Here is a 13,058-nt window from a genome sequence, read left to right as displayed (position 1 = left end):
ATTGATCTCCAAGTGTGACATTGACCTTTGAGCTAGGGGTCTGGGTGTTGCACATGGCATATTTCCTTATAATTGGGTACATTTGTGCCAAGTAATATAAAGGATTGTTGAGTTACAGACCGGGCAGGAAAAAAAACATGGTGCACTTTGACTTCCAAGTGTGACCTTGACCTTTCAGCTGTGCCAACTGATATTTGTGCCAACTGATATTTAGATAAAGTTATGGACCGGACAGGAAAAATACCTTATTAACATTTGATCTCTTAGTGTGGCCTTGATCTTTAAGCCAGGGGTCTGAAAGTTGTGCATGGCACATCGTCTTATAATAAGGTACATTTGTGCTCATCCCTTCATGGATGGCAGAGTTATGGACCGGACACGAAATTGCGGACGGACGGACGGAAAAGCGCAATTCTATAGTTCCCGAAGGGGACTAATAAAAACACTTCTAAAGATGAAAACACACGTCTATAAAGATAAACACCTCTATAAGATAAAAACATATCTATAAAAATGTAACACGTCTATATGATAAAAAAACACGTATATAATAGATATCACACTAACAAGATGAAACACGTCAATAAAAAGAAACACATACATATGACAATTTCAGTTATGACATCTTTTCAAGCTATGTACATAATCCAGAATACTTTAATGTAAAAATCAAATCATAGAACCTTTCTAATAACGTTATACTTCCTTGATGACTTGCCTGACCTACATACTATATCATTGTGTTACAGTGTTACAGTAGTTATGCCACCGGCTCAAAGACACTCACATGAATTAAATAAAACGTGGTATTGACTCATGGGCGTATCGACTTGTGGAAAATCCTCAAGCGGAGTTATCACTATGACGTTACCGTTACATCAGTAACAAATTCATTAACACGACGATTAAAGATTGACGTTGATAATTGATGTATTTATCATAAGTAACCTGCGACTTGGTGAATTCAATAACTGTTTTCGCAAATAGCCTTATAGTTCTTGCATTTTAAAATATAATAACAGTTTTTGCCTTGTATGTGCAGTCAATATGAGAATTTATCGACTTGAGAAAAAACTGATATCATGCTGAGACTGGTGTCCTTGGTCGATGCTGATAAATCTTCATGTCAGCCAGAAAGGCAATAAGAAAAGGGTATACTTTTAGATTGTCGTGATATTTTTCGAAATTGTAAAAGTAAGGTATTTTGTTTGCAAACGTGCATGAGAACGAAACCACGTACTTTGCGAGTTCTGGGAAGTATTAATACACATAAACTCTCCTTTTATGTGTTCTCTAATATGTGCAAAACCAATCATTACTGTATAAATCACGTAGTAACATGATACAGTAAAGAACCAAGGTTTTGTCTGTATTCCAAAGATATCAGATATTCAGTAACACGTCTATATGATAAAAATACACGTTAGGAATCACGCTAATAAGATAAAAACACGTCTATAAAAAAACACGTACATATGATAATAACAGTTATGACATCCTTTCAAGCTATGAACATAATCCAGAATATTTTCATCTAAGAATCAAATTGTAGAACCTTTACTAACAACTCAACTAGAATAATTTTCCTTAAATATTTTTAAGTTCCAACTTTGTTCGCAACAAAACAGAAATAATTATTATTGGTGAAAGAGATAAGGTAGCCAGATTTTGAAAGTCGATAAGACCCATGGTTGCTGCCAATTATACACATAGATAAACGAATGTCATAAATTCCTTTTTTTATTGAAATGTGATTAAGATTTTATTTGGTGCAGAATTTACATAATCGAAATTAAAGTTAACGTTTCGATTTTTATGAAACAGCTGCAGTAAAATTGAAGAAAATACCGTTTTCATTGTTATTTTGCGGTACCTTGTGTTTCTGTTGCAAAGTTTAGAACGGGTTTCCCAAAATTGTTGCCCCCTCTTGTAATTCGCAAGCACGCACACACACAGGATATCAATTAAATTCAAATAAGCCTAAGGCTTTGTCTGTACACGCCGCGTCATTTTACTCCCATTTTCCATACTCGTTGAATAAATGGACACAGTCTTGGTTATAAAAGTTATTTGACTGGCCTGGGCCCCAATAGCTAAATGTATCAGAAAAACTAGTTCCATCTGACCGGACAAATCCATACACGCATATCTCCAATGTCCAGGATACAATTTCTAGGTACTAGTATCTAAACTGTACAGACATAATATCTTGGTATCTAAGCAATACGTAAGCAATATTAGACATTGAAAATATTTTTTTCAAAAACATGTATAGTATACCCATATTGATGAGAATCATTTTGAAAACACTAGGTGCATGTAGTATCATAAAATATAACCGTATCATATAGATAAGTTTCAACAAAGCGTGTCTAAAATTATGTTGTCATAACAATTGCGAAACAAAATAAGATGACATGTTTATTCCTCATATTGCCATCTAACTATACTATTCAAAACGTCTTATGAACCCCATCCCAACACTCACCCTTGATATTTTTTGACAATATCTTTTATAACTCTAATTTACAAATATCAAATTTCTACACGTTAAAAAATATATCTTGTCGATAAAATGTTAAAGTTTCAACAAAATCGAAGAGTGCAAAGACATCATTTCATTTATTTCACGAGCTCTACCAATTATTAAAATGTCACAAAAATTAACATACAAGTAATGTTTTTTTTTTTTTTTTTTTTTTTTATAAAACACGCAAATATCATTTATAAGATACATAATTGTAGATATTGATTTTTCATTGATATTTGGTCAAATATCAAACAAAATTTAAATATGTTTCCAATATATGACATGATAAAGGATTTATTTTGTTTTTGTCATGATTTTCCCGTCTTATATACGGATTTACAACGCTATTGGCTGCCATGATGTTTTACCGGATGTTTTGACTTTAATGCGCATGCGCTCTTTACGTGTATATGACAGGATAAAGAACTTATCTTTTTTGTCATGATTTTCCTGTTTTATAACGAAAGTCGCTCGTTTCTAAATTCTAGATATTTTTGGTCGAAACAGTAGAATAAATAAAATGATACCATAGAATAACTCGGTTTTGTTGAAATTGTAATATGTTATTAAAAACATATTAATATTCTAAATGTGAAAAAGATTTTAAAAATGTACCTTTAGTAGTTCTGAAGGATATTGTCAAATATATCGTTCAGTCATAGAAATCGACTTTTATTCTATATTTTATTTATCGAATCGTGAACGTTTATTTGCAACACGTGACCATACTATATATTACCGTATTGGACGCACAAAAAACCTGTATTTTTTCCGTATTTGGACGATTCAAAAGTCCCATGTTAAACCGAAACGCGTAAAAATGTTCCGAATGTAAATCGGGTGAAGTAGGCGCTCTATGTACAGAGTTTGATTATGTGTCTTGAAATCAGGATTCTAAAATAAAATAGATATAGAATGAAAAGGTTATTTAACATTGTACTGTACAATACGAGATATATTTGGACTCGTACCCAGCAGATATTCAGTATATTGCTATCTTCTTCGAAACTGCTCAGCTACAATCATTTCCCTTTAATATTTAGTAATTAAAACTTCGAAACTTCGTATGTAACGATTAGTTTGAATGGTGAAAGAGATAAGGTCGCCAGAATTTGAAATTCGATTAACCCCATGGCTGCTGCCACTGATGCACGTTTATTTACTATTGTCTAAGCAATTTTCTATTGAAATGTAATTAATTGGATGCAGAACAAAATTACATAGTCAAAATCAAAGTTCACCTTTCAATTTTTATGGAATAGGCAGGAGTTATATTGAAGAAACAAAACGTTAACATTGTTACTTTGCTGCACCTTGTATAGAAAGGGTTTCCCAAAATTTCTGTCCCCTCTTTCACCTCGAAACACGCACGCACGCAGAACATCAATTAAATTCACATAAGCTAAACCGTTTGTCTGTACACCGACTGTCCATCCATAACCATTTTCCATTCCTGTTGCCTAATTCGACACAGTCTTGGTTTAGGTAGTTGTTTGGCTGGCCTGGTTCCCAATAGGTAAATGCAGAAAAGGTAGTTCCATCTATCCAGACAAATGTACTTTCCGCCGTGGTATCTGATGCTCCGATCCATACAAGCGCTCCAATGTCAGCTAAAAGGCAATTAGAATACAATTGTTAGGTATTAAAATTGCACGGACATACTATCTTGTTATTTAAGATATCCCTTCTAGTTCTAAAGTTATTATAGGATCCATCCTTGAAAACTAACGGACAGACATACAAGCAAACAAACAGACGCACAAATGAAAATGACATGCATATTTTCCAAATTGCCTTCTCTTTATATATCTGGTTTGTTAAAAAAATCTTCTAGTTTCAAAGTTATTGCAGGATTCGCGCTTCGTAATCTTTAATTCAAGCCCGTCTCAACGGGTCGATGTTACACTAAGATTTTTGTTTAAAACAACGTAAAAGCTGGCACGGAGGCCTGTTTTACCTTGCTTTCTGTGCGAGCAAGTGCAAATGCATAAGAAAGGCTGGGAACCAGGTTTTGCAATATATAAACCCAAAGGGACTTTTTTTCTAAATGAATTTTGTTTCCTTTTAGCGTAACTGCTCGATGGTATACCACCAGATAACGCGATATTGACTTTCGTGAGTATGCAGTGGTTGTTTAATGAAGCTGATCAATACAATAATAATTTTTAGACATTTATTATGACAAGATAGCGGTAACACATATTGCTCTCTGTTATCCTTATGGATACGTTGGTTATCTCGGCCTAATGTGCTAAGGCACCAACCAGTCCATTGGGATTCTCTGCAAAGAAATACGTTATCCCTAAAATAAAAACGTTAGATTGCCGGTTTGAATTTTAATATTGCTTTTCTCTGAATGTCGGAAAAATGTAAACAATGTCAGTAATTTCTTTGATACAATTTTCTACTAAAACTTCGCGTAGGCTGAAATAGTACAAATTAAATGTAAATGTACAACGTGGACAGTCCACATCTGACCACTTGCATATAAAGACTCCGTGTTTCTTTGCAAGTGCTGTCTTCTATGGTTATTATATAACCACACATGTATATGAAATTAAACTGCCAAACTTTTATTGAAACTGTTTATCAAGATAATGTCACTGAAAAAACGTACCTTGATTAAGGAGTTCGGACACAAACATTTGTTCATGAAGAGATTTAATCGTAGCAAGTTGTCCTCCGAGTACAGTGCAATGATCCTGTGGAAATAAAAAGTTGATTTTGTTTCATCAGTCTATTTATCGGTCTATCTGTCGATCTTTCCACCCGTCCGTCCGTCCGTCAATTTTCCCTAATATTAACGTTTTCACAGATCAAAGTAATCCTGATCTTGCGTCCGCTTGATCCTGAACTAAATTCTTAACCTTCGAATACAGTTAAAAGTCGATATCTCTAATTCACTTTTCTCAAAATTCCGGCTATCTCAAAGACATTTTCATGTCCCGTCCCGAAAACACTTTTACAAAATATCATCTTAAGTCAAATTGTGGTTATTTTGAAGTAAAACGCTTCCTTGGAATTCGAGATACCAAGTTTCAACTGTATATACCCGGTATTTTGTCCGTCTTGAAGTGTTTTTAAGACACTTCTTCGTGTACTGTTATAAACAGATTAGTCCGATGCACCACCAACTGAAACTGGAGTAATATATCTGACATTTTGGGACCATTCAGTGTACTTTCATAGTGTAATTTCTCAAAAAGGGAATGGTATTGCCGTTTAGATTACATTCTATGAACTGTATCTGATATTATTGCTGATTCGCTGCTTTCTTTGCTAACGAAAGATGTTCTTATAGATTTTATTATAATATCAAAACGTCTCTAGGGTCCTGCAAAAGTTCTGTCTCTAATAGGTTTCCGTAGGTTTTTCCCAGGTATTTTTAAACGCTTCATTGCACTTGAATTGTATGTTCAAGAGCAAACGATATCCGTTTATTTTGTGCAAATTGCTTTTCAATGCGCACAGTTTTTATGTGGGTTATACCTTTTAAAGCTGGGAAATTATCTGCCGAAGGTGATACCCGTTCTTGTAGGCCTTAAACCTCTGTTACCAAGGCAAACATCACTGCTGAAAAACTTGTGATCGAACAGGATGTCAATGAAATATACAGCCAGTTGAACTGGCCTACCAGCTTCTGAAAAAGCGTTTGGAACTGAGAAAGGTACCTCATTTGCTCACAGAGGAGTAAAAGAAACAACGCCTTAAACGTGCACGTGAATTTTTAAAAACATACAAAAGTTGTGATAGTATGGTTATTTCTAACTTGCTAACAGGTGACGAAATCTTGATGCACATGTTCGAGCCACAGAGAAGGGCTTATATTAAGCAAAATGGAGGTAAAAAGAGTCGCTGTGACTTTTTTCCTAGTTAAGAAAATGCTTTTTGGAAAGAAATATAAGTCAAAAAGTTCTCTTGGCAGCGCCATATATCAATGTCTCAAACAGATACCAAAAGAAGACTATTTATCTGCTTTTCGGGATTGGGTAAACATGTTGCAAAAATGTGTTCGATAAAGGGGGAATACTTTGAAGGTCTGTAATAAAAATAAGTTTGATAAAACCTAACACTTAAGAAATCCGAACCCAATGACAGACATTTTTGCAGGTCCCTCGTATACAGAAATTAAAAAAAAAAGGAGAACACAAACTACCTTAGCTTCATTCCAGTTCATTGGTTCTTCAATGAGTCGGTACTCTGAAAATGATAAATAGCAACATGATGTTAAACTTTTAAAATAGTAATAGTAGAGTCTGACAAAATAGATCGCCACGAGAAAAATATTGAGAAATATGAGAACAGCAAGCTAAACAAAATTGAAAAAGAGAGAAAGATATACCAAATTTAAAAAGTGAGAAACATAAACAGGTGTTCTCAAATTCGCAACAGGACAGAGCTATGATATATAAATATAGAAAGCTAAACGAATTTGAAGAAGTGAGGGTCTGGAAAACGCGACAGGACAGAACTGAAACAACCAAACTGAAAATATGGGAAATCTAATCAGGATGTCACGAATTTGCGACAAGACGAAGCTATAACATATGAGTATAGAAAGCAAAACCAAACTGAAAAGGTGAGAAAACTGATCAGGATATCTCGAATTTGCGACAGGACAGAGCTATGATAATATAAGTGAAGAAAGCTAAACCAAACTGACAATATGAGAAACCTAATCAAAATGTACCGACTTTGCGACAAGACAGAGCTATGATAATATAAGTGAAGAAAGCTAAACCAAACTGACAATATGAGAAACCTAATCAAAATGTACCGACTTTGCGACAAGACAGAGCTATGATAATATAAGTGAAGAAAGCTAAACCAAACTGATAATATGAGAAACCTAATCAAAATGTACCGAATTTGCGACAGGATAGAGCTATGATAATATAAGTGAAGAAAGCTAAACCAAACTGATAATATGAGAAACCTAATCAAAATGTACCGAATTTAGATAGAGTGGGCCAACTGAGGACAAGACGAGCCAGGACAAATAATATAAGTGAAGAAAGCTAAACCAAACTGATAATATGAGAAACCTAATCAAAATGTACCGACTTTGCGACAGGCCAGAGCTATGATAATATAAGTGAAGAAAGCTAAACCAAACTGATAATATGAGAAACCTAATCAAAATGTACCGAATTTGCGACAGGACAGAGCTATGATAATATAAGTGAAGAAAGCTAAACCAAACTGACAATATGAGAAACCTAATCAAAATGTACCGACTTTGCGACAAGACAGAGCTATGATAATATAAGTGAAGAAAGCTAAACCAAACTGACAAAATGAGAAACCTAATCAAAATGTACCGAAATTGCGACAGGACAGAGCTATGACAGAGCTATGATAATATAAGTGAAGAAAGCTAAACCAAACTGACAATATGAGAAACCTAATCAAAATGTACCGAATTTGCGACAGGACAGAGCTATGACAGAGCTATGATAATATAAGTGAAGAAAGCTAAACCAAACTGACAATATGAGAAACCTAATCAAAATGTACAGAATATTTGCGACAGGACAGAGCTATGACAGAGCTATGATAATATAAGTGAAGAAAGCTAAACCAAACTGACAATATGAGAAACCTAATCAAAATGTACCGAATTTGCGACAGGACAGAGCTATGATAATATAAGTGAAGAAAGCTAAACCAAACTGACAATATGAGAATTAATACTATTAGGAAATCTAATCAGGATGTCACGAATTTGCGACAAGACGAAGCTATAACATATGAGTATAGAAAGCAAAAACAAACTGAAAAGGTGAGAAAACTGATCAGGATATCTCGAATTTGCGACAGGACAGAGCTATGATAATATGAGTGAAGAAAGCTAAACCAAACTGACAATATGAGAAACCTAATCAAAATGTACCGACTTTGCGACAAGACAGAGCTATGATAATATAAGTGAAGAAAGCTAAACCAAACTGACAATATGAGAAACCTAATCAAAATGTACCGACTTTGCGACAAGACAGAGCTATGATAATATAAGTGAAGAAAGCTAAACCAAACTGACAATATGAGAAACCTAATCAAAATGTACCGAATTTGCGACAGGACAGAGCTATGATAATGTAATTGAAGAAAGCTAAACCAAACTGACAATATGAGAAACCTGATCATAATGTACCGAATTTGCGACAGGACAGAGCTATGACAGAGCTATGATAATATGAGTGAAGAAAGCTAAACCAAACTGACAATATGAGAAACCTAATCAAAATGTACCGAATTTGCGGCAGGACAGAGCTATGATAATATAAGTGAAGAAAGCTAAACCAAACTGACAATATGAGAAACCTAATCAAAATGTACCGACTTTGCGACAAGACAGAGCTATGATAATATAAGTGAAGAAAGCTAAACCAAACTGACAAAATGAGAAACCTAATCAAAATGTACCGAATTTTCGACAAGACAGAACTATGATATATAAGTATGGAATTAATACCAAGCTGAAAATATGAGAAACCTTATCTGGATGTCTCGAATTTGCGACAGGACAGATCTGACATATAAGTATAGAAAGCTAAACCAAACTGAAAATATGAGAAACACCTAATCAGGATGTCCCGAATTCGCGACAAGACAGATCTATGACATATAAGTATAGAAAGCTAAACCAAAATAAAAAATGTGAAACCTATTCAGGATGTCTCGACAAGACAGAGCAAAGACGTCGCCAGTGTGACATATGGCATGGTATAAAGATAAAAATGATACAGAAATAATATTATGCGTGTATTTCTTCGTTATTAGTTGTTTAGTTGATTTTGTTGTTATTTCAGTGAATATTACTGTTATGATATCTCTTGTGAAATATATAATAATTAACAGTAAATTCATATTTTGTCGCGGCGATAAAATGTATTCATTGCTACATAAAACAGAGTAATAGACTATAAAAGCTTATGTACTTCACAATTACAACTGAAAACTCCGCCATTTTTATCCAAAGATATTTTAGGGAAATCTGATACTAATTATATCAAGAATTATATCATATCATATGATATATTTATATTATAATATTATAGACTTATGCCAAAATAACATTGTTGGTGTCCATTTATGTACAAATATACTTTTTCTTGAGCAGTACTGCGTTGATAATACGATTTCTAGTCACGGTTTAGTTTAAACCCATATTTATATCATACAAAATAACGTTTGAATTTGTTAAACACATATAGCTGTCCTTTAGTTTTCTCTTCTTTGACTTGAATGAAACCCTTACTTTTCAAAAATTGTAGGCATGGTTTCAAATTAATATCTATGGTTTACATTGATGATTTGATATAAAAGTAATTCCTAGAAATACATTGATAAATCTTCTTGTCTTCGTGATTTATTTTGAACATGATAGGCAAGAACATGTCTGTCTGCAAATTGTAGCTGGAAGAGTTTCGTTAGAAAGTCCTCGTAAACGCTCAGTTCTTCCTTCCGCACTTCCTTGCCTTGGAAGACAGATATGTAAGGTTTTCGTAATCCTTTAAATTTACAGGCAGAAAGGTTAGGGCTTTATCGCCCCAAACAGGCAGACATGTAAGGTTTTTATAGTCCTACACAGGCAGACATGAAAAGTCCTTGTAGTCTTACACAGACAGACATGAAAATTTCTTAAAGTTCTACACAGGTAGATATATAAGAACCTTATAGGCATACACAGATAATTTTGCAATGTCGTTATAGTCCTACGCAAGCAGGCATGTAAGTTCCTTATAGTCATACACAGGCAGACATGTGAGGTCATTATAGTCCTAGACATGCAAGCACGCAAAGTCCTTACATACATAATGTAGTTTGTTATATTTTTATAAATACCTAAAAAGCGTCAAACACGTTGTAAAACTGTTCTGCTACAATTCCATTATAATAATAAGTTCTAATTTTATATTAACATTGCTTTTTATTCTTTAAAAAATGATATGCTGGCGCCATTAGGAAAATTCCGTGCGAATACTTTTTCTCGTATCCTGATACGGCTTCCTTCGGTCGTAATATAAAGCTTTTTTAACAGGTCAAATTAAAGTATTTATTACCGAACTATAAGGAAATTATAGGAATTAGATTATGATTTGTCATTAAATATGCAAAAGTTTTTCGTTCTTTTACGTTGTAAAATTTGCCATTTGGGGTTTATTAGTCAACCCGTTCATTGCTGAAATTTTCGAAAATATTGAAATATTTTCATTATTATTCTCTTACATCAAAATATAGACGCCAACTATCATTATATCATACCTTTTCACATAGCTCACATCACAGTATTTAGTTCTAATTTCAGATTTACAGCTTGGCACGTGCATTAAAGGATGTTTAACATATGTGAAAATAGTTTGGACTCTATTTTCATCATCGAATTTCATATATCATTGTACATGTATATGGTTTTGTGTAAAGGTCTAATTATATGTAACGAAACAAAAATCGGTTTTTATTTCAGAAAAAAAAACTTGCTATATTGCTAGGCGTATGTCTACCGAACTTTATATTATTTTCAAAATAGTTTAAAAATGTCAGGTTGTCCGAAAGATGTCGCTGGTTCCGATCCTTGAACCCACTCCCCTTAAACGACGGAGCAATGTTGGATACTCCTCTCGTAGCACACTTGATTTTGTTTTGTTTTTACAGAAATATATACCGAAAATCTTTCATTTATCTTTTACCAATACGTGTTGGGTTTTTTTTTCAAAATTAATGTTTAATATGTTTGTATTAATGACAAATTCGATAAGAAAGTTTATATGTATTATTTCAGGAAATTTACGTAAAGAAGAGTGTAAACAAATCTTCGTTAAATGACCGGACGTAAAAACAGCTTGGTTGTTTCTTCGGCGGACATATTCTTATTCTGCTATTTGGTTGACATATCATACCAGATTTATATAGTGCCCTTTTCATGATGAACAAGTTCAAAGGCACTTTATATATAGAGTAAAACATAATAACAAAATACATGAGCATCTCTTGAAATAAGTTCCCGACATTTTTAAACGTCGCCGTAAGATATATGAAATTTAAAGTGGATTTTGTTTGGTATAAATAGTAGATGTTTTAATTTTATATATTAAATTATGCCAATATTAAAATTTTACTCTTTTGGGTTCTGTAATAGAAATGGCAACTGACAATCTAACCTAAATAAAACTGTTCAAATAAATTTAAAATGCTGCAGTCAGAAACATCAAAGGTCTTACTCTCGCGTCTGTAAAAAGTAGTACCATTACGTGCAGGTGCGCTGACGTTCATGTAGAATGCACAGCCGATACATCTCTTTTCCATTTGATGGTAGAAAACTCCAAGACATGCCGGTGACGCGGAACACATTGATACACACATAATTCTGTTTCCTATGTCTCTAGCGTTAAAGACAGTCTGGTTAGAAGAACAGGTGTAGCCATCAAACAGCCGATACTTTGTAAACCTAATATTCCCGATCGCGAAAACATCATTTGATATCTCATATAAGAATATCAAGGAAAGGCCGAAACATGTACGCCACATCGTCGCCATAACTGTTCAGAATAACGCACAGCCGTAAGAACAGTCGAGATCAGACAGAACGAACAGGTATGGAACGTTGTAGCTGTCGTAGGTCGTGACGTTTCATGTTACAGGACGGATCCAGTGCCAGACCGATGGTGCACGTGCCCCCTTAGTTGTAACCAAAGCACATCAAAGATGCATCCAACCTTTTTTGCTAAAGAAATATTTTCTCAAAACTTAAACCCAAAAACGCATCAGAGACCACCATTTCATACCTATAATTAAAAAATTTCCCAGGCGAGAACCCCGCTGATTCCACTATAATGATGGGGTACCTCAGTATCTCAAAATGATGACCAAAATAGTACCTGAAGCCACCATTTCGTACCTATATTTGAAACTTTTCTAGGAGAAAAACTCCAGGAATCCCCTAAATTGAGGAGGTTACCCCCTAGACTTCCTCAAAATTTATTCCAGAAAACGCACCTGAGGCCACTATTGAATACAGCGACTACCTCTATTAAGCGATTTTCCTTCCCATACGTTTTCAGTATATAAATTCATTCCATTAAACGACTTTTTTATTAAACGACTAGCGACCACATTAATATAGTCCCGATAGGTAAAATATTCGACAAAAGTATCTATTAAGCGGCCGGGTACCAAAATTCTACCGGGCATTTCTTCATCTGTGTAATTAGCGAGTACGTTTTCAACGTGACTGAATGCAATTGACCTTTTTATCAGTACAATCTAGCCGTAAATTGCACGGTTTGTGGACTTGGAAAAGTGTTCACAATGTTAAAACAGATTTTGAAACCATACATGTATGTTCATAATAAATACAATTACATTAACAGTTAAAAATAACTTTCCTTTTCATCTGACTGAAATTCATTAAGAGACCATTCCATTAAGAGACCACTTCTTAGCAGTCCCTTGGGTGGTCTCTTAATACAATGTCGACTGTACCTGTATTTAAAACCAATTCAGGGGATGAGTCCCCTGACACCTA

The 13,058-nt window shown here is 34.2% G+C and overlaps 1 protein-coding gene across 1 annotated transcript; it reads right to left on the bottom strand.

The window, feature by feature from the left end:
* Window positions 1–207: 207 nt before the first annotated feature.
* Window positions 208–12,072, bottom strand: LOC123542624 (CD209 antigen-like protein C). The gene is made up of 4 exons (XM_045328551.2): window positions 11,755–12,072; window positions 6,687–6,730; window positions 5,148–5,232; window positions 208–4,140 (listed from the first exon to the last, which is right to left on the bottom strand). Exons 1-4 carry the CDS (start codon window positions 12,068–12,070, stop codon window positions 3,914–3,916), a joined length of 672 nt encoding a protein of 223 aa, XP_045184486.2. The 5' UTR covers window positions 12,071–12,072; the 3' UTR covers window positions 208–3,913.
* Window positions 12,073–13,058: the final 986 nt, after the last annotated feature.

This window comes from Mercenaria mercenaria, chromosome 19 (assembly GCF_021730395.1).
Source record: "Mercenaria mercenaria strain notata chromosome 19, MADL_Memer_1, whole genome shotgun sequence".
Taxonomy (NCBI): domain Eukaryota; kingdom Metazoa; phylum Mollusca; class Bivalvia; order Venerida; family Veneridae; genus Mercenaria; species Mercenaria mercenaria.
The sequence above is the reverse complement of the archived record's forward strand: the minus strand, read 5'-3'. Positions and strand labels throughout refer to the sequence as shown.

Excerpts from the sequence above, each read along its gene's own strand:
- LOC123542624 (XM_045328551.2), bottom strand. The coding sequence starts at position 12,070 with ATGGCGACGATGTGGCGTACATGTTTCGGCCTTTCCTTGATATTCTTA. Across the intron at positions 6,731-11,754 it reads TACTTTTTACAGACGCGAGA|AGTACCGACTCATTGAAGAA; the intron begins GTAAGACCTTTG and ends TATCATTTTCAG. Across the intron at positions 4,141-5,147 it reads GTCCGAACTCCTTAATCAAG|CTGACATTGGAGCGCTTGTA; the intron begins GTACGTTTTTTC and ends ATTGCCTTTTAG.